Here is a 23,535-nt window from a genome sequence, read left to right as displayed (position 1 = left end):
AAACTAATAAAAAATATTTTCTAATGCTCATTGACAACATTATTAATGTTTCTGCTAAATAAAATGATAATTTCATATTCAATATGTATTTAGTAATAGCGTATCTCTTATCTTGTTTGCAGCATCGTAATGCAGAATCGAAAGATTTAAGCAACATATAATGTAACTATATTTTAACATAAATTATAAACGATATGAAATTTAAAATATAATATATGTGTGGTTAATGATAACATTAGTTTTAAAAATATAAGCTGTATTTTAAATTATAAATAATCAAAGACAGGTCATAGACTCCAAAGATAATTAAAATGTCGTTGTCACAAATTAAGCTGTCAAGTAGTAAACAATAAACATGCCATTTGTCAATTGTCAAACATTTGATGTTATTGAAATTAATTCTACAACAAAGCTTTTCGATAAAAAGATATTTGTGTACAAAATACTGCCAAAAAATAATCATATTATACTATCCGACACTGCTCTTGTATAAGGTAATTAATATAAAGTAGGACTCCCGTAAAAGAGAAACTAATTTACAATAATCGGTGCATATTTTGAGCTTCACTTATTTCATTTTATTTTTGCTTAAACTAATGTTTATTTTTTTTTGTTGTTTTAATATACGCATTTCGGGTTTATGTATTTGGTTAGAAATTTTAGAGAAAAGTAAAAAGTACTGAGAAATAAAATTATTTGGTAATTTTGACACATGTCACTAATTGTCATTACATTATAAAATACAATTTCTTATCGTCTGAATGCAAAATATTGCGTATTTTACAAATAATATCTGACTTTGAAATACTCATTTAATATTTTTCTTAAATTTCAGTGGCATTTTTTGGGACCAATGACCCTATTGCATTTGACTTATGTATGTAATATTAGGTTGTAAAATGTTCCCAGTATGTCTTATATGAGCACTTCAGAAAATGTGGGGTGAGTTCATACTACTGTAAACATACCCTTAACATCAAACTTATAGATTTTTATTATAATCAATCCATTATCATATTTCTGCCGACAAAGAGGGCTTTTATTTGAAGTCCAAACTTTACATACTTTGAATAATATAATTATTTAAATGTTCAATTATGATCCAGTTTCCTCTCAGCCATAAAGTTTTATGTAGTGACTTATATCTAAGTATACTTATTATTTTCCTGGTGTTTCTATTATAATAAAATAACTATTATAATAGCATATGTAATCTTATGTAGCAAACATTCTCAATATTTACTTTTTATTAACAGACTTAACCTTTTAGATTATTAGTTTATGTAATAATGCATATTTTTGTAGTTTCAGTGGTATTCCCCAAAATATATCAGAAACAAGTTGTGCGAGTCAATATAAAATGGCAGTTGAAAGTGTTCCTGGATCATGTAACAGTAATGTGAATATGTACATTAATGACAGCTCAGGAGATGAGCAATCATACATACCTCATTTATCAGAAAACTTCTTTCATTCAAAATTTAAGATTGATCCTAATGATCTGTATACGTTTCATGATTCAGATGTTATAGCTGGTGAAATTACTGTTAGTAACACCGAAGAAAATGTGACTCTGTCTGATACTGAAGGGAAAGCTATACCTTTAGAAAGCCCAATTAAGGAACTTGATCTTTTAGGAGGCTTAAATAATGGTGAAATAAAACAAACTGCTAATCAACCCTTTTTGAATGGTCACTGTAAGATCAATGAAATTAACAACGCAGTAGATAAAAAGACAGTTAATGCCAAAGTGAAAAAAGTTCAGGCTCAAGACATTTGTGTCAATCAGCCAAAGATAACTGTTATTCATCGTCCAGGTCTTCCAAGCCCTAAGGGGTACCCACCGACAAACAAAGCTTTACAGCATAACAGTGATGTTTCTAAGGATAATGCCCAGAATGTAACTGCAAAAGCAGGAGGAGAAACATTTTTGGATGTTTTTAAGCGAGAGCAAATTTTGTCTGACAGCCAAGTAGCAGTTAACAAGACTGAACCTTACATTGCACCTGTTAAAATTTCCACTCCCGCCCAAAAGAAATCTGCAGGTTCTTATTTTTTTAATTTCATTTTAGAATAGTTGTGTTTTATAACTTTTATCTTGGTCTCTATGACAATATATAATAAATCTTGTAATCAAAATATTTAATGGAAAATGATAATGAAATTTGTATTATTTGAGGCTTATTTTTTTTATGTAATTGTATTATTAGTCTCAGAAAAAAAGTTGATTGAATTTATTACATTAATATTTTAGCCAAACCGTCAACCAAGGCGAAAAAAGGTAGAGGGCCTATACAGCATGAGGCCTTGCAACGGATATCCCCTCACCACAGAGTAATAGTACAGCCAATAAAGAACTGGCACTCACCAGATGAGGAGTTGTTTGAATGTGGCCCACTAGATATTCAGAATACAAACCCATACAAACTCTTAGAAAGCAGTAGCGATGATGACATTATGCCTGATTATGGTATGTTACAGTTTAAACCTCAAAAAATGGTATGTTTTAATTTAAACTGTTAATACCTTACCTATGAATTCCTCTCATAACCCCATTAGCCTTAATATTGTAATGATTGGCTGAGAGCAGTTTAGCTGTTAATATAACATACTATATTGAAATTAAAGTAAGTAAAAATTTTAAGTAAGCTTATTGAGTAAGCGTAAAAATATTAGTAATTTATTCGATAGTCAATAAAGAGGGCATGAGTGTGTTACTAACTCAGTAGGATCATGTAGTCCACGTTTTTGGAGTACATTTGAAATTCTTGTTTGGATATCTCAATTTCAGGGCCGTCACAGAAAATTTACTTCAGATATGTCATGTATCAAAGTATTTAATGTGTCATATTTTCTGTGAACCTTGCTTACCTACTCAAATTTTATAGACAATTTGTTATTGTTATAAATAAAACTGCTGTACTGATTTAAAAAATTTATTAATGAATGTCAAACTACATTAACGTAATATTTCTATATAACATAACAATACAATTGATAGGAGCAAGGTATCAATGAAAATGTTTTGTTAACCTTCCTTTTGAGAGCTTTTGGTTAAACGCGTGATCACTCAATTTATTACTCAACGGCTATTTGAGACGGCAGACGTTATTGGCTGTCATTGGGGCATTAGACAACTTAACGAAAGCGTTATCATCACTGTAGAATGATAACCTCATATGTCAAAAAACCATTTGTTTATTCTAAGACTTATGTCAGAAGTCGCCATTATAAATAAAGTGAAGTGAAGTGACTCTTATGTCATTTAACTGATATAATCATGAAGTAAGGACTTGTTTATGTCATTAATATATAAGTCATTTTAACCATCCAAAACTATGGACAAAAACATAATAATATTTTAACGAACATTGACGAAATGAAACATTTTCGTTTCCTGTATCTTTGGTTCTCTGGACATACGAGGTTATCATTCTACAGCGATGTTATTCTCAGTTACGGTAATTAAGTTACACAACCATCGCATTGGCTATTGTTTAGTTATTTGTAGTTAAATAAATCTCGTATGGTGCGTTCCACTAAGCGTTCACAACGCTCACGCTCACGATCGCTGATTTCCCCATTCCACTTGATTGTGAATGTTACTGTCGTTAACTCAAGTGGAATGGATTATGGAGCATTTCGGGCGTTCTTGTAAATATTACAAATGTCAAGTTTGAAAATAGTAGAATTTTAAGGAGGTTAGGTAATCCTAAACAATAAGTTTTAATATTTGTGACTTAAATTTATTTATGTTAAAAGTGAAGAATAATTGAATATTTTATAAATAATTTTGGTGAAGTTATCAAACAACTTAAGTTTAAATATAATCGAAATGGCTTTAACAGCAGTTGGATATTTGCTTATGCATCGCAATAAAACTCCAGAAACTAGTTCATCTAGCTCAGATGAAGAATGGGATGCAATTATAAAAAAAATATAATCGTGAAAACCGCCATCTTTAAGCTTTGGATATCATATTTCAAAAATTGCGCCAAATTATTCTCAACGTTCACAACGACCCACCTCTTTAGATGGGTCGTTGTGAGCGTTGCGTGAGCATTAGTCATGACGTCATGAGTGACGTTTTCGCCGAGACCACAACGACAGCGGTCGGTATGTGGAATGGCTAAAGGAGCATTTTGATCACGCACCAGTAATCGATCTATTGGTTTGATTTGAAAATAATTTTTCTGCTGGGTAGTCCAATTATTTGACGAACAGACGGGGCATAGTAAGTGATAATTATATCTAAATGGTGTCCATTTTTTTTAGAGAGTGGTTCGGGGCCTGTCTGTGTCGAAGAAAGTGCGGCAGAGTCACGGAGCGCCAGACTAGAACTGCGTAGGTCTGCGATGAGAAGACAGGTGTCTCGGACGGCGACGGCTATGCACTTGACCAAAAAGCATGATGGTCATAGAGCATTGGCAGCCCTTATAAAGGTTAGAGGCCAAAGTGTAAAAAAAAATCTAAATAATTTTGCATTTAGGTAACACAATGTATACTTATGAACGTCAGTAGAGAAATACATATTAAATACTTAATGCTTATAATTTTACATTTACTGCCAGTTCTCAAATCAAGGGCGTAGAACGGACGAGAAGAACTGGCAATAAACTCTCCGCCACTCTTTTATAACTAACTATTGGGATATGGGTCAATGTAATATACCTATAATTCATATTATAAAGCAAAGCCAAAAGGGAAGGCTAATTTTACGGTGAAGGGGGTTTTATGGGAGGCCATAATATGGCTTTTTGCTACTAACTTTTTTTATTAATTGCACCCAAGACCTTTAATAAACAGCGTATTAGAAAAAGTTAATAAACAATACTCAAAATACGCGTCGCGATTGCTACAAGAAAAATATTAAAAGAAATATCTAACCAATAATACATTTTTGGGACGTAAATTAAATATTAAATTTTTGATTAAGTCAAAAAATTGGACGCATTTTTTTAATGACCATATTATGAAGTCTATTGTTTGTACTTTATGAGTAAAGAGTACGTATTTTGCTAAATATTATTATTTATTGGAACGCTAATATGCGTGGCATAATAACATGGCATTAGCGGCTTTATTGCTTTGTATTACAGTCCATTTTACAATGTACGATTTCAATTTCAGAGACAACTAAATGGAGCGAGCTCCTGTCGTCTTCCTCAACAAACGATGAATCACCTTTTGGCGATGCGCGGAATGACTGGAACTTTATCTTTACAAGAGAGACGGACACTGAGGTATTAATTGTTCATAAAATAAAATAAATATACCCTGTATTTCCGACACAACTTATTTTTTTTTTCTTCCGCACAATCAATTAAAATCAAACTTGTCCGTTTGCCGATCCTGACAAAGGCCTCATACCCTTCTATTCTGCCCTTATTCGCTCCAATCTAGACAAAACCTTGCCTGCGACCGGTTTTATTTCATCTTCCCATCTCTTGTACTGTCCGCTTTTTTCCAATTTTCCGCTACCAACGATTATTAGGGTTATACTTGACTCCATCAGCTCCTCGCAAGGTGCGTCTTGTTCATCTCCACTTGTCCTTTTCAATGCTCTTTGTAACATCCTCTATATTTCATACACTATCTCTCCATTTCTCCTTGACAAATCTCATTCTTTTGGCGCGATAGGAAAAAATTATGAGAGTAAATTTTTACGATGATTTTTACATAAGTTATTTTATTAGGACAGGTTTTTACAAAATATTAAATACTTCGAAGTTTATTGCTATTTCTCAAAGGAGACGAACGAAAAGGTTATAAAAATCGAGTTCAGGCGGATATGATCGGTGGATATTAAAAAATAAGTACAAAAATTACTGAATTAAAGTATAAAAATAATGTAAAATTTTTACTTTCACTTAAATTTTGTTTAAATTATGTATAAAACATAATTAAAACAAAAGTATGTTGACATATTTTTAAATAACTATTTTATTAAATTTTTCCAGAACATATTAATCAGCTGTTTATTGAAGCAATTTCTGTTTGACTCATATATTTCTGTATTAAAATTATATATTATTATTTTCCTTAATTTGAAATATTTCATTTATATAATTAACATTATCTTGTCGAACAACATTATGGCAAAAAATTTTTTTTCTTATTTATTTAATAAAAAAAAATAGCCATAAGTTATGGTGTTTACAGAGCAAGCGGCTGGTCGGCGAGCGACAGCAGTAAATTAGACTCGAACGCAACGAGTATGTGTGCTGAGGAAAAATGCACTTTAACGCCTCTACCGTGCGCTCGGTATTGCTTATCACACATCACGATGGCGCCGGAACAGCGGCTGTATGCAGCGTGTGCTGCAGTCTTCGCCGGCGGCGAGCGCTGCAAACAACCGCTTTTGCCGCTGCACGAGCAGACGCCTTTGTGTCCGGAACATGCTTGGAAGAGGGTGAGTAAAAATAAGTAATTTAAGCGCTTGGGGCCGTTCAAGTATTACGTAAGCAGATTTACGTTTGAAATGAAAGTCCGCCCGTATCACCTGACGTCCGTCCTTCCACAACTTGGTGTTACTTAAGCCTGGCCATGCGTCATGATCGTGAACGGGTGTTACTTGTGGTGACTGGTCGTACTTGAATTCGTGTATGCGGTGATGTTAGTTGTTTCGACTATCTATTTGCGTGTTGTTCCCACGAGAATGTAAGTGCCTGCTCCTATTTGAACATGCCTCCTGCTGATAGAGGACAAATCTTTGTTTTTAATTTGTTTTATAATTATTTATTACTTAAGGTGGCCATGTGGAATATGTTGTAGTGGATGCAGCTTCTTACAAACTTAGTGTAAAACAAAAAACTTGGCGATTAAAAAGAGTGGCGGAGAGTTTATTGCCACTTCTTCTCTTCCGTTCTACGCTCTTGATTTGAGAACTGGCACTAAATGTAAAGTTAGATTTTTATACATTTCTTTTTTTGACGATTTTTGCCTTTGAATTGACTGTATATAAAAATAAAGTTAATATTAAAAAATATTAACTTTTAATTCAGGATAATTACGAGCTCCTCAGTCGCGAGAAGCCCCAAAAGAGCCGCAAGCGTGCGTGTCCCATGGGCAGCGCTGTGCGTCCGCCGCGACCGCCGCGCAAACCCAAGCGGAGACGTCGACTGGTCGCCAAAAGACCGCCCGTACATACGCAGTCTTTGTCAGGTATTCCTTTTTTTTATTGAAGTGAAAACTTCTTTAGCGGCGTTGTACACCTTTTTTTTGGAATAGGCAAAAAATTTTACACTCGCGTCAGGACACGTGACCTGATCGAAAATTCGTAAGACGGATGGAGAGTAGACAGCTGGCGCGGCGTATTGAATGACCTATAAATTGTCATGTTTGTGTACGATAGCGCAATAAATAAATATTGTATTCTACCAAATGATAGTACTTTTATACTGATAATTAATTATTCCCTAACCATTCCAAAATATCAAAATGCACAACGTTAATATTCAAGGTTTCACTTCTGCCGGCACTCCCGGAGTGCAACCCGTCGTTTTTTGTTCTGTTTTGTTATACGAACAAAATGAATTGTAACTTTGTGTTTACAGAAATTAATGCCTACTCAAATTCGTCGGCTTATGACAGCGAGGACACGGGGATTGGTGGGCTGAGTGAGAGCGAATATATTGGTGGAACTGCAACTGAACTAGGTATTTTTTAAATTTATTTAAAACAACGCCGTAGTCTAAGTATTTAGACAAGTTTAAAAAAAACTTAGAACACATTACATAGACAAAGTCCCAGTGCACAGCCGGGGATCGAATCTACGACTTCAGGGATACGAGTAATATTGTAAGTGGTATTTGTAAAAGAAGTAGAGTAACTAAAATACTCGTTGTATTATGTTTTAAGAATTTATTAATAAAAGAATAAAAATTTACTAGTTCCACAAATTGCTTCCTCAATCACACCTTAACTTTAATACTTTACGCATCAAATAAAAAAAAAATCTTAATAAGCTAGTTTTAAGGCGTCTGTAAAGTCGGTTTACTGACGATAGTTGAACGTGACAACGTCATAAGAAAATACTGATGGAATGGTTGCATTTTTCAAAAGAAAATTTAAATTTTATTTGTTTGATAGATATTTTGTATGGATATAGAGAAGGAGGTAAATGGAAATCACAATTGAATTGATCAAGTTACATTTATTTGTACGCATAAATACAATTATGTAATTTTTTGTACGATTGTGCCTCTTTGTCGCTCGTTCCGAGCTCTCGCTTGCACTTCAAGCCTTAAATGGAACGCCTCATAGCGAGGTAACGCCGCATGAGTCATGTTTTTTCGTGCGTGCAGCCGGCTCGATCGAATTATAAGACGTTGTCACGTCAAAAAGCGTTCTTAAAAAGTCGACAACGCACGCCTTCTGCCAGTGTCCATGGGCGGTGATATCACTTAACATCAGACGAGCCTCGTGCCCGTTTGCCCCCTGTTCTATAAATAAGGGAGATTAGTCTTCTATGCCTGCAAATCAATAGTGGTGGTACTAATGTGTGGTTTTACACATTTAAAATGAACTCGATATTAAGTATGAATTTCTGACCTTACCCTTATATTTTCTTTCCATTATTCAAGCCTTCGACAAACATATTTTAGAATTTACATAATTAAAAGAAGGGACGTTCAAACTAAAACAAAATATTGCGCCTAAATTCAAACAATCAGACCTTGTGTCATATCATTTGACAGTAGTCGAGAATTTCGTATGTTTATTTATGATTAACCATTATTTACTGTGTTTTTCTCTTATTTCAAAGAAGTCGGTCAAGTGCCCCCAGATGACATTTTGGACCCCAGCGTCTTGAGCCAGATGCCGGACGAAGCTTTCACGGAGTTTTTTAATCAAGGTAATTTTATGTAGAACAAAGTCGGCCGTCGTTCGAACACTTATAACACGAGAAAGGCTGGACCGTTGTATTTGTCTCCGTCCAGAATAGCAGAAAATTAAAAAAAATGGAATATTTACAAATATTTTATTTATCAATACAAATGTAATTCAAAAATTTAATTTTCGTCCCGTCGATATAAAATAAATTTATTTATCAATATTCAACAATTTGTCTTGTCCTGTCTTTTAATATTAATAAACTAGCTGGCCTGGCGAATGTCGTAGCGCCTAACAGTCGATTCTTTATTGTTTTTAAATACTTATTCTGCTATTCGGGACATCGGTCTAGCTAGTAAGATAAAAAAAAGAAAGTTGATAAGACAACAAATACATTATGTCAAAAAATAAAAGTTTACCTTCCCGGAACCCCTCCACTAACACTTGAACTTTATGCTATGGTATTAAATTTCAAATTGCCTTTAAATATTATTACGAATATTTTGTATGAGGATATAGAAAAGTGTTATTTTTAGACTTTGTCATTCAATTTTTTTAATTTTTCTCTCCGTAAGAACCATCCTCGTACTTCAAGGAATATTATAAAAAAAGAATCAGACAAATCGGTCAAGCCGTTTTCATGTTATGTCGTGACAACGAAAAACGGGTTTCATTAATAAATAAGTGAACTTTGTTTTAGCTAATCTGTAACACAACAAAGTTCGCCGTGTCATAGTGACATAAACTGTTTATATTAAACCATTTATGTTTAAAACTTTACTGCTTTATAAAACGTGGACTAAAACTATTACCATACGTTATTTAATTTACCTGTTGTTTAAATGTATGCTAAAGATAGTAATAAGTTTTTTTTTAATGAATAGAAAAAAAAAACATTAAATGAAAGATCTAATTCAAAGATGTCGATAAAAGTCCGAACAATTACTACCTATAAAAATAATATTTAAAAAAATCCCGTTTATTATCTTTACAAATGTTAAATGAATGTACAGTTTAGATTTGGTATATAATTTTTTTCTTATTACTCGATATCTTCTGTACATCTTCATTCATTGATCGGAACCCAGGTAAAAACAATTAAACGCAATAATTAAACGCTACGTTAGTAGAATTCGTACAAAGTTAAAGTGGCCTTAGAGATAAGGTTAGTTAAGTCTAAAAAATAAACTTGACGTCTGTTACGTGGTCACAATTGCGTCGCCATCTTGCCGAAAGAAATATAAAATTATGAATGATTTTTAACAATTTGTATAGGATCTGTAGACAATAATAAATAGTCAGAAAATATTTTTAAATTCTGATCAAGTAGCCAATTATTCGTATAAATGAGTATTTAATTTATAGCGGAGGGGGGTACGTTCGCGGAAAGCTGCGAACTAGCGGCCGCATTGGAGGCCGTGTTGGACGAGCGTGCGCTCGATATGACCGACGTGTTTACGAATTCACCCGTACCCGCTAATAAGGTAATTAAAAAAATCCGTCCCGAGTCAGAACATCTGAGTCTTTACATACATTTTTTCATTTGTTAGTGAATGTATCCATTTTATTAAGTGCGGTGCTTTTTTTTTAAAGGTTTACTAAACCTGGAATTAGTAAGCAGTGATGCCAGATAAAGAATAAAATAATGTAATTAAACATTGAGCTCTGCAGCATATGCAGTAAAGAAAATCCGACAGTTTACTGATGAGGACACGGCTAAAATTGTGTATCATAGCTACTTTCATAGCGTTATGTCGTACGGCATTTTATTGTGGGGTGCTGCTGCAGAGGTTCAATCCATATTTGTGCTGCAGAAGCGGGCTGTTCGGGGTATTTGTTGTGTTTCTCCGAGGGAGTCGGTACGGAATAAGTTTAAGGAATTAAATATTATGACACTATCTGGTCAATATATTCTTGAAGCCTTGTTGTATGTCCAAAAAAATATAAACGATTTTAAAACAAATGGTGACTTTCACCAGTATAATACGCGAAATAGAACTAATTTGAGTGTACGACCAACCAGGCTCCAAAAGATAAATCACTCCTTATATGGAAATTGTATTCGTTTTTACAACAAACTCCCAAGCGCAATTAGAGAATTAACACTAAATAAATTCAAAGTCCTCGTTAAACGAAAATTAATCAACAAAGCTTTTTATAAATTTGAGGACTACTTAAATGATCCTAATCCTTGGGATTGAATTGCTCCAGTTCAAACAATTTGTATGACAATACTTGGCGATTAAAAAGAGTGGCGGAAAGTTTCTTGCCAGTTCTTCTTACCCGCTCTACGCCCTTGACTTGCGAACTGGTAGTAAATGTAAATTTACGATTAATTTAACTTGACTATTCAAAAGTGTACTTAGTTACCTACTTGAATAAAGATATTTTGAGTTTGAGTTTGAGTTTGAAACTTAATTCGAAATATTGTTTGTGATAGTGTTGCCCAAATGCAAGACCAAGACGAGACTTAGCCCAGTCTTGGTATTGTCTTGCGACAATACACCTGGTCTTGATCTTGGTCTTGGTATTGCGCTCTCAGTCTTGGTCTTGGTATTGGTCTTGCAGCAAGAGTCTTGCAAGTCTTGCGAGACTTACAAATACCTATTAGCCTATTGCTATTTATTGAACACGTTAGTTTAAATTAGTTTTATTTATTTAGTAAATTTATTTAATTATTTAGTAAAGACTATTGTCTTCAGCGATGATTTACTAACTAATAATAATTAATTTGTTTAATGGAATGGGATGGAAGAGTTGTAGAATAAAGACAATCTATGCAATTTAACATTTATTTAAATAAAAAAATTGCAGTACAGTACAGAATAGCATCGACATAATTAACTTCCAGTAGACTTGCAAACGTTATACAAAACGAGTTCAAAAAGTTATAAGTACAAGTCAAAGCGTTTCCTTACACAAAAATTCTCCTAATGTACCTATGTAAATACCTATGTATTATTGTATCTACCTATAAATTGGTAAAGAAATGATATGAACGGCTCGCCAACATGCAGATATAAACCCCGAGAGGTTTTTGTTGTGTGGCTAAAACTAAATATGAATATGGTTGTTTTCGAATTAAAAAAAATTGGTTACTTTATATTAATTCTTTTGACCAAGAATTAATACAAAGTAACCACCTCGCTGATTCATCACTTAATCTATTTCTATGTTTTCTAATTACTAGCGATGCTTTAGAAAATAATCTCTCAGCAGGTACTGAAGTTGCAGGTATCGAAAGAAAATCACGAGCCATCTTGGATAAAATCGGATATTCCGTCTCATGCGTCCTCCACCACTCTAAAATGTCTTCCGAGCTGGCGGCTCTCGGTTTACTTAGATACTCCTCCAACTCGTCAGAAACTAAGCCTTGAAGACAAGATCCAGATGACGACGTAGAGGGACATGCATACAGTTTCTCAAAGTCTATTACATCTTCATATTCCTCATCCTCACATACTTTGTTTTCATTTCTTGTTAATTCTGGAGATTTAGACACCGAGTGTTGCTGTACGTGTAGACTTTTATATTCTTTATAAAGTTCATTAAATTTGTGCAGGCTTTCTGTTTTAATTTGCTGCCCCCATAATGTAATATCAAAAGTCTGAGCTTTGTGCCTTGGGTCTAAAATTAAAGTGGTACAGTAAATCCAGTTGCTCTTCTTATAATGTTTAAGCATTTTATCTCGGGCTGCTTGGAAACCTAAAATGAGCCTTTCATCCACTTCAGTTCGATTTGGTTTCTCATCTAATTGTTTTACCATTGATTCAATTTTATCAAGCAATAGATTGAATGATACAATGACTAGCGGTAATGTAACATATTTTTCTCCACCAAGTTTCGTTGATAAAAGTTTAAAGTTTATTAAAAACTTATGTATTTTTTCGAGTATTTGCCATTCCGTTTCTGTGATTTGAAAATCATTCAATTCGGTTACTGAAACGCATAATATGTTAATGCCAGGTCTCACTTTTAAACCAAATCCAATCATATCATGTGTGGAATTCCATCTTGTTGGACAGTCGAGTATAGGATTGAGATTTGATGGCACGCCAACTGCTTCACAAGCAGACTGGAACTTCCTCTTCAATATCTCGCTTCTTTTTATTTTACTGGAAATACTGCGTAATTTTGTAATACCTGTACGTGAGTCAGCAATATTTGGCACATATTCTTCATCTTCCTCAGTTTCGTCTTCATAGTCTTCATACTGCTGTTCTTGTTCTTTATTGTCAGTTTCAATGTGTAAAGCTAAGGTCTTTAGTAAATCTTGTACACCAAGGTTCAAAATGTGAGCAAAGCACCGGAAATGTTGATTGTCTGAATCAAAATGCAGCAGTTGTTTGCCAAGTTCACACATAAATTTGGTATTTGCAGTTGCGTTGTCCACCGTGATACCCTGTATTTTATTAATTATGCCATATTCCAATAAACATTCGTGGAAAATCGTTGCAATATCTAACCCAGTATGTCGACCGCGCGATGGTATAAAATCAAGGACTACAGATCGATACTTCCAGTCATTGTCTATAAAATGAATTGTGACCCCGTAGTAACTCCTACCAGCAATGGACGTCCATCCATCAATGGTAAATGACATTTTACATGAATATTGTTGTAGTCGATTTTTAACATTCGATTGTAGTTCTTCAAATCGCTCTTTAACTTTCCTTCTTAGTGTCGACCTTTTAGGAAATATCGTATTCGGGCATATCGATCGAAAATATTCCTGTGTATCTTCATCATCGAAAAATGAGAAAGGAAGATATTTTTTTACAATCCAATCAACTGTAGCTGTCATGAAGTTGTCACTTCGGTTTTCAGATACTGACTGAAATAAAATATTAAAATATGTGTTAATAATAGTAATAATAGGTACCTATTAAAATTTAAAACTATGAACATAGCATGATATCTATAAAAATATAATATAGGTACTAGAAAACCTAAACTATACCTAAACTAGCTTCGCATTTGAATAAATTACCTAGGTATAGGTCTGTACCTATATCTAGGTATCCTAGGTATACCTATAATCTGTATTATAATCGTGTTACGGAAAGGATATACTTAATGTACATACATATCAAAGGCACGGATTCCTATGGTGATAAGTGATAAGAAACCAATAAGGCAACATTTTTCAATACCTATAATTACCTACATAATTATTAATGTTTGTAAGTCTATACGTACACAAATCATTCATTACATAGGTACCTACGTCAGCTGATCGGTGTCAAATAGTGTCAATCAATTAATAATCGTCCCCGTAGAGCGAAAACACATTAGGTTGAAAAATGCCCAAATCGAGTTAACAATGCCAATAAAACTATAGTTTTTTCCCCTATTTAACTGTCTAACCGTCAATTTTGTAGGTATCCTAGTTTCCGATTTACAAAAAGTGAAAATTAAATAAATCTATTCTTTGGTCCTAATAGAAAATAAGAGAAATTACGAAATCATGTTAACTATTTTTTTATTTATCAAAAACTTACATAGCTTATAAAATAAAAGATTACCTAAGTTACTTTTATATTAACATTTTTAATTCATAGGAAGTGTAGAAGATTTTTTTTATATAAAAGTAGTTAGATTTTATACTATTATAAAACAAAATGTCTTTTAACTCTTAAGTTTTTTTTCATTATGTATATTTTGTATATCTACCAGTTAGTCGTAAATTACCCAAATCAAGTACATATAACATAAAAATAAACTCGATCTGAGTGAAAAATCACTAACTAGGGGCAAATATTAACTAATTCATAACTACATCGGATATTCTACAGAGAACAAATAACTAATTGGTTTTTTTTTTAGGTTTTCTCAGTAATAACTTAATCATCACTTTGGGTAGCTAACATTTTAACTTAATTTGATTTCCTTCAAAATGAAACTAAAAACATTAAAATATGGCATGACATGCTAAAGTTATGGCAATTTATATTTTTCAAAACTTTAACCCTCATTATCTCAAAACAGGTTTTTTGGACTTAATGAATTTTCGCTCTACGGGGACATATATTCATCCAAGAAACAACTCCGTATAACATTTGTTTTTCTGGTATTTTTATTATTATATTGATAGTTTTATGCCACAAAATAACAAATAATTGAACACATATTAGTTAGTACAAAATCGAAGTAGGTTTTGTAGCTTGGGAAATTGTTTTTTGTTTGTAGTAAAATAAACTTAAGTAGTGCCGCGGCTGCCTCAGTAATTAAGTAACTATGTACCTGCTTAAGTAGAGTACTTTATTTAGCTCACGGTTCAAATGAATGCAGATTCTAAACCAGATACCTACCTACCCTTTCTGTAACACGTAATACAAGGATACCTATACAAACACCCGTTTGTAGAAATAGAGATTAAAATCGTAAAAAAATTTAATAACTACGAACTACTAGAACGTCCACTGCTGGACAAAGGCTTCCCATTCGGGGTGTAGTTGCCCATAATTGCCACGCTGAGGACTACGTACTACTAAATAATTTATAAAAAAAAAATTTAAACTATAAAAAGTAAAGTAGGTATTTATGAAACACCCTAATTTGCATTGTTTTTTTTTTCATAAATTTACAAAAATAAAGTACCTACGAGAAACAGCTAGGTACTTTACTCTGGAAATTACTGTAATTATTAATTGGGTACCTAGTATTTACGTAACATATTTTTTTCTTACCTGTCTACTTATTGCAGTGGTTGTTAAAAACCTTGTGATATCTCCACTTTGACTTTGACTTAATGTTGGTTTTCTTACAGGAACAAATATTTGCGATTCCTTCCCGTGAAAAGATACTAGATGCTTTCTTAAGCCTGAAGTGTTTCTGTTTTTCATTTTTATTTCGACTTTCTTATGTTGGCACAATTTACACATACCAATTTGGGACGCATGAGTTATTTCGAAAAACTCGTCATATTTGCTTTTAAGTCTTTTAGATCTAATTCTGCAACTCTCACTACTCCGACTAGAGCTATTTGAATCTTCGTCACTCATGTCAAATTGTAAACATTCACTCCGAAAGTAATAAGGATTTAGAGTATCTAGCTAGGTAAATCGGCGAGAACAATAAATAAGATAGACTCGAAGCGGAACTCAATTGGAAATGACTGAAAATTATTTAAAAACTCATATTTATAAGCACAAGCCGAAGACCGACAAAGAAAAATGCGGCGTTCTTTGATAGATAGAATAAATCTTTGAAAGATTAAAAAACAGAAGTATCAGAATCAGAATCAGATAGGTTTTGTGCCTACGCAAAAATATAGTGCAGATAATAAATGCAAATAATATTGTTTATCACGTTCCTTTTTTATTGGAACTAGGCATGTTCCGTTAGGTCATGCCTCACGTCATGTAGGTACGATAGAAGTTGATAAACCGACACTTTAAATCTCGATTTTTGGAAGTGTGTGATTTTAAAACAAAACCCACGACGTCACTCATATTTGGAGTTTTTCCACGTTTCAAGTTTGTTTAAATTAACCCACTTCCAAATTTGCAGTGCAATGTCCTTTAAAAAGGTATAATAATAATATAAACTAGGTATATTGTTATTACAAATTTTTTTATAATATGCTTACGACTACAATCTTCCTTGCGAGGACAACATAATCTATTGGCGTCCGTTCTGAGCACCCGGAAACCTATTTTATTCTTTGGAACATGGGCAGTGGCGGCGACCTTTGACATGAAAGCGACGCGACGGCGGCAACACAAAGTCTAGGACTAAGGCGGACTAAATTTTTACCTATTTTGGTAGGGTTGTCAATGCTGGCATTAGCACAGAAAAATAAAATTAAGTAAACACAACGTTTTAACTAGGTATCTACGATAGAATATTTTTTCTACTAATTCCCTAAGTACTCAGTCTAAATATATTTTTCATAATTTGTTGTGTGTAATAGTGAACTCTAAATCTTACTTAAGAGCTTTTTTTAAAATAAACTTATGGAAAGCACTGACATGGCATATACAATTTTCAATCTTGCTGCTCACATTTTAGTACCTAGGTATATCACTCACTATCTATCATTTACCGATATTAACAATGATTAGGTATTTCGAAATTAAAATATTCGAAATTCAATAGATGCAATACCTACTTAGTTATTAATTATGATCTCGCCGGACAGCCAGTGTGAGAATGTATTTGTACAAGAAACTCAGAGCATTCAATTTATACCTACCTACTGCTGAGACATTTAATTTTATCCCCCTATACCAACCCTACCAAAATAGGTAACAATTTTGTGTGCCTCTGTCCGTACTCTTTGTCGGCAAATGCGGCGCTCAAACAGTGTCAAATGCTGTGATACACTTGTTGCAAACCGCGGCGTCTTTGTCGGTAAATTATCAAATAATTAGGTATATAATACACCGACCGACCAACAGTTTATTCGCAGAACGTCACATTTTCCCAATTAACCTTGAACCTTAATACTCTAGCGATAAAGTTGAAAATCTGTTAAAGAAATTTGACAGATTGTAGGAGCTCAATGTGCTGGCGTCTGTACCATAACATTGGCTGCCGTAGAAACTGTTACTAGACCTACTCGACTCGCTAGCTTGTTAGTTTTAAATTTTTCTGAATAGAAGAATAATATAAACTTTGAAACATAAGTAGCTACCTACATAATGTTTATATAATTTTGTTGGATATAATTTTAAGCACATACCAACCTACGAGTACTAACGTAAAATCTGCACATTAGACATAAACAAGCATAATATATTATTATAGGTAGATACCAGCGTTGCCATACGTCCCGATTTTTTAATGAACATGAAATGCCCCGCGCGGGACATTTTTCCCGCTTTTTGGGGTTACTCAAGACACCACTGCCATGCTCAGAAATTGCACCAGCTCTTTTAACAGCTACCAAAAAAAGATACCAGGTATATCATATACTCATTCCTCAGATTTCTGACAATTATTTGAAACGCCATTTGTCTAATGATATGAATACTTTTTTTGGTTTAGTTTTGTTTTGTTTATTTTTTTTTTTTTATTAAGAAGACAAGTGTTTAACGATAGGGTAACTCTGATTTAAAATATCACCTTTAGTTACTATGTCCCGCTATTGACGAGAGATTCCCACTTTTTTAACTGAAAAAGTTCCAAAATCCCGCCTTGACAATAAAAAATCTGGCAACGCTGGCAGATCTGTGGTAGATCAACAAGGTATGAACTTTGCTAGAAAGTTATTCTAGGTACATTTACATCACATGGGATGATGGGAACAGATTTGTGAGTATTAACACGCTACCTACTTAATAAATAGTTGAAATATAATAAGTACTTACCTACCTAATCAATACAATACCTTTCAGGGTTCTTTCAGACGAGCGGCACGTTGCCAACTGCAGATACAACTGCAGCCCTTAGTTTAGTGTTATGACGATACCTACGGTTTTGATACTGGGGAACGTTTCTCAAAATCGGGATTTAATACAAATACCTACTTAATAATGCCCAAATCTCAGTTTGACTTAACTGCAAGACGCAAGAGTCTTGCAGGTTTAAGTATTGTCTTGCTCAAGTCTTGCAGGCTTCAGTCTTGGTATTGGTCTTGCTACAATAAGGCGGTCTTGGTATTGGTCTTGGTCTTGCAAAAGTGCAAGAACAAGACCAAGACTGCAAGACCAAGACCGATTTTGGGCAACACTAGTTTGTGATATTGAAATATTTGTTATTTTTGTAGTAGTATTTTTTTGTTTTTATTGCCCTCAAATAAGTCAAATTTGTCCCTTTTTCGGTGGAATACTTTTTTAGTATCCAAACTTATGAAATGTCTGGATTTTACGGAATGAAAGAATAGTGAAGTTATTAATAATTGTATAGAAGAATAGTGAATTTATTTTAATTTTATTTAAATAAAATACACAGACATGTCGTTATTCAATTGTAGTATGTTATTTTAAGTCTCGACGCCCCTCCGTCTTCGGGCAGTTTTTGCCGCGCACCACCACCATATGGTACCAGCTGGCCACTGAAGTATTTCCGAACCAAATCGACTTAGGGTCCTTCAAAAAAGATTGTACCCATTTAAAAAACTCGCAAGCCCTCTGGCATTGAGAGTGTCCATGGGCGGCGGTATCGCTTAACATCAGAAGAGCCTACTGCATGTTCGTTGCCTCCTGTTCTATAAAAAAAAGTTCTATGAAATCAAATTTCACCGTTAAGTCTAAAGTCACAACTCTCCAGGAGCATTCAACGTATTACGTAACACAATTTTTGGAGATTTTGTATCCTCCTACCCCCGTTATCTAGGGCGCTGTAACGTTTTTCTGTACCTCCCCCACCCCTCTAGTAAAACGTAACGTAACTATTTTTACCTAAAAGTTACAATATGGCGTAACGAAAAGTCGTTGAAATAGCTTTATTGTTTTAATCGCGTTAATATTATTTATTGATATTATTCAAAACAATGTTGCGTTACGCGTAGTTCGACCCCCTCCCCCCTTCCCTGCAACTGTCCCCCAAATTCGTTACGTAATACTTGAAGACTCCCTAAGATGCAGAGTCGAAAGTTTGCGTTTAAAGTCCATTCGCAGAGGCTTATTACCCCCGGACGTTGTGTTGTCGGCTGTTATTTTATTGAAACTGTATTTTAAATAAATATAAATAATTTCAGATGCAAGTTGCCGTAAGTATGGAGTCGTCGTCCGCGCCCTCATAACACATATACGCTTATATAAACTGTAATAATAATGTGTTTAGGAACAAACTCGTTTTGTATTATGCTTTAATTTTGTGTGTTAGTGAATTGTAGTGTGTAACTGTCGTAGTAGTTTTTTATTAATTTGGTCAACTTACAATTAAACGTCAAACTTTTAATATTTCTTCTGACGTCAGTTATGCTTCTTGCCGGTTTTTCGGATTAAAAATTTACATTTCGTGATTTGTCGGTCACGGATGACTTCCGTTTAATTCGGAAAAGCTGCAAATTTATAAAAAGCAAACAAAATTGATGAATGCGAGTATGAATCATTTGTTCAGTGCTGTTGGTTTTCTCCCGAAATAATCTTCCAAAAATGTCGATACTCAAAAATCTAATTAAAAATGGATTTAAACTAATGTCTAATATCCTAGTAGACTCAGGGCGAACTCATATTATCAAAGGATACACAAATATGTCTGGTATGGATATTTGAACAGTTAAATTAGATTTTTGTGTTTTCATTAGCGGTTCACGCGATGAAAATATAACCATTTCTTCGTATTGAAAGATTTTACATTAAGTTAGACATAGTTTAGACTGAACCATGAGTTTGGCAATATAAACGCTTGCTTGGTTGGATATCTGTGACGTTACAACCCTCGGTCAACCTTTAGATTGCCGTGTTGTTTTTACTTTTCTTATGGGCAAATAGGCAATTCGCCTATGTCTAACACACGATTTTGGAGTCCATTGGTATAATACACAGTACATAGTAGATATGTCAAAAAACTTTTTGACATTCCGAAGTCCTGCGAAGTTTTCCTTCGCCTTCGTGTTCCTTGCTTGGGTGCCTACTTAGGCCAAACTAGTTCATGATAAAGTTTTTTTTTTAATTTGTCAGCCTTTTGTCAAACTCATAGTTGAGCTAAATATTTTTAAAATTAAATATAAGTTGTAAATATTCACAATGAAGTACAGTTCCCATCAAAAAAATTTAATTATCCGTTTTGCGTTTGACCACGCGTGACTAACGGTGTCTTTGGTTTTATAGCCGTTCGTCACGGGTGACCGACGATGTCGTTTATAGCGCCATCTATAGAAACTGTATTTCATTTTTATAGTTGGTCACAATTATCTAAAACCGAGAACAGTATTAAAGGGTTTCTGGTTGCATTTTATATTCGATCAAAGTTAATTAAGGGTTTGGTAATGGGGTTTTATTCTTCATAATTAACATGGTATATGATACACTTAATTCACAAAACAAACAATATGTTCCATTTTAATACAATTAAATAGATAAAAAAATTTTAACAAAATCGAGTAACAGCAATGTCATTTTACTATTAATTCTGATCATTTCGTTTGTTGCCAAACTTCTGTAATCGATGGAATTTTGAACATTGTTTTTGTACTGGGTATAACATAAGGGACAATAATATATTTTCTAATATAAAATAAAGACAGCCGAAACATTGTAAGAAAGTAATTTACGAATATTGTTTTTCCTTGAACTGTGTTACCCTACTGTAGTGGGAAATTCTAACAAAAATTCTAAAATCAACCTTAACACAATGGCATAAAGTCGCAATATGGATGTGATGCGTCCTTCGACGATCAATATTCCTGGAGATAATGTTCCTACTTAGATTGTGATTATTGGCGATATAAGACGTAACGCGAAATACGTTAGGTTAAAATTCCTGTGAATATTAATTTAATTCGAACGTGATTTTTATTTTCATTAAGTGTATAAAATTTTTGTTCTTTAATCGTTACAGCTTCAAAATTTATGGTCATAATGATATTTTATAGCTCTGGAATTGAATTTAGGCATCACCTTTATAGGCAGGTCTCTGATGAGGTCCTTAGGGTCACGGACAGTATTGGTATGGAAATACATATTCCATAATCGTGATTATATAAGAAAGAAATTCATTCATTTTTATGGTCACGTGTGATGAACGGTGATATAGTGACGCAATATGTATGGGGGATCGGGTCTTCGGACGTAACGATGCGCACAAATCAACGAACAGTGGCGGAAAATCTATTACACAAATAACTGCGTATTTGTGTATTATTATCATGTTTTGGCGTTACGTTGCTAACTATTATAACACTAACTTACAAAAAGATAGTTGTTGCTACTCCGGAGAAACTAAATTAAAAAAAAACGGATTCCTTGTTCAATAGATTAAATAAATGGTTATAAGAGTGTTGATATTTAAAACATGCGAGCATTTTGAGAACTGTGCAACGTTACTACTCTATAAAACTAATATATTCATCGATTTTTATGTTCAATTTGATGTAGAATCGACTGCCAACTGCCAAAGAGTTATTTCTTTTGACAACTGTCATGTCAAAAGACTAGTTTACTGAGCATAGAACGTTGAATTTAGTAATCTGTGCTTTCTAAACATTTAGAACTTCAAATCACTAACTTGTACACTAACTTCATATTTGCCCATTTTTCGTCTACCGAAATACTTGAACGATGTTTGTATGTTCTATAAGGTGGCGCCTTTCGATGTAAAAATCCTTGTGATCATAAATTTTGGCATTATTTAATTGGTATTTCCCGCCTCGTGAAACATGTATATGCGCTTATCTGCAGGGGTATTTATATATTCATCAATAGTGTATAAAGAGGGGAAGAACCAATAGAGTGGAGACAAATAATTATACAGTCTACAGACAACATATTTTCTTTTACTTAACAGATTCAATGAATAACTCTATTTGTTCATCCCTTTACAGTTAGATATGGCTAGTTATTTATTTGTACTTTTGTAGATGAATTGGAACTGACTGCGCTTAGGGAGATTATAGTATAAGATACTGCACCTTAGTTTAAGTAGAGATAAGAGGGTTCGACTTATCTGAAAATTACTATTTTAACCGGATTTTACATGTAAATTATTTTAAATATCATTACGTTTTGGAGAAGCGTTTAATAGTGCAATTCTTCACCCATAGATGGCGTTAAACTAACGTTGCATTGGTATAATAAATTTTTCAAAAATTAACGTTAATATTTATTGGCCTTGTAAATATCTGTAGTTTCGTATGTTATTCGATTCATAACGTCCATGGTGACGGCGTATTGTGCGGCCCGTATGGTATTAGAAAATTGTTGCTAGTGTGAGTAATGTTTCTAAAAGTAATAATTTAACAACTTATTTTAGGATCACTTGATCTAATTTCTTTGGATTATAAATCGATGTAAGCTTTTAAACATTTTGGATTGTCAAAATCTATACTCTTTGATTCCAAATACGTGTTAACTTGAAAATGTAATGATTTTAATTTGGAATTGTAATTCAAATTATTTGGTCTTAATATTTTCGCGCCAAGAATGTTACAGAAAACAACTACCTCTTTAAATGCCTGATGTTCACGCGTCCATGTGATATTGGTAATAAAACTGAAAAATACTATTCTAACGTAATTTTTTTTGTTTCTTTTGTCAGTTCAACCCCATATCTGAAATATTTCAAATAACGCCATCTAGTGAGCAGTTGGTAATGTTTCCAACATGTCTGATTTCTTCTCTGTTAATATTTTGTTCACTAGCTATGCCCCATTAATTATTACCGAATAACATCACGATTGAGATCTTCAAACTGGCTTCTTTTTGAGATTGTGTGCGGACGAGTGGCTTTAATAGTAGGATTTGCGAACCCACCGACATATTTAACAAACGGTTTCAAATAAAACTCGTTGTAATTGATATTTATTTATTTCACCACAGAACATAACAGTAGGTCCACAGTGTAATCAATCTAGCGAGCACTCGGATACTGTATATTATGTGTAACATATTTTTATATACTTTTTACCTTCGTAGTTTCCAATCGCAGTAGGCTTAATCTAATTTGACAACGTGTTTGGTCTCTTTAATATAAGTTAGAATCGTATATTTTTGTAATAATAGTTAAGGAAGCATTTTTAGTTTGTAGTACATTGTACATTAGCCAGCATCTGAATGTAATTTATGTGTAGTAATAAACATTTAATGTACA

The 23,535-nt window shown here is 33.5% G+C and overlaps 1 protein-coding gene across 2 annotated transcripts; it reads left to right on the top strand.

The window, feature by feature from the left end:
* The first annotated feature begins 379 nt into the window (after nucleotides 1-379).
* On the top strand, nucleotides 380-23,535 carry LOC125053103. 2 transcript variants are annotated; one of them, XM_047654325.1, is made up of 12 exons: nucleotides 380-494; nucleotides 836-942; nucleotides 1,312-2,045; nucleotides 2,255-2,470; nucleotides 4,276-4,442; nucleotides 5,131-5,243; nucleotides 6,163-6,412; nucleotides 7,005-7,164; nucleotides 7,557-7,658; nucleotides 8,768-8,857; nucleotides 10,201-10,319; nucleotides 19,481-23,535. In XM_047654325.1, exons 2-12 carry the CDS (start codon nucleotides 911-913, stop codon nucleotides 19,523-19,525), a joined length of 2,028 nt encoding a protein of 675 aa, XP_047510281.1. In that variant the 5' UTR covers nucleotides 380-494; nucleotides 836-910; the 3' UTR covers nucleotides 19,526-23,535. The 2 variants fall into 2 exon arrangements, with proteins under 2 accessions (XP_047510281.1, XP_047510275.1); XM_047654319.1 differs by having other exon boundaries at nucleotides 1,306-2,045.

Source organism: Pieris napi, chromosome 1, assembly GCF_905475465.1.
Source record: "Pieris napi chromosome 1, ilPieNapi1.2, whole genome shotgun sequence".
Classification (NCBI taxonomy): Eukaryota; Metazoa; Arthropoda; class Insecta; order Lepidoptera; family Pieridae; genus Pieris; species Pieris napi.
The sequence above is the reverse complement of the archived record's forward strand: the minus strand, read 5'-3'. Positions and strand labels throughout refer to the sequence as shown.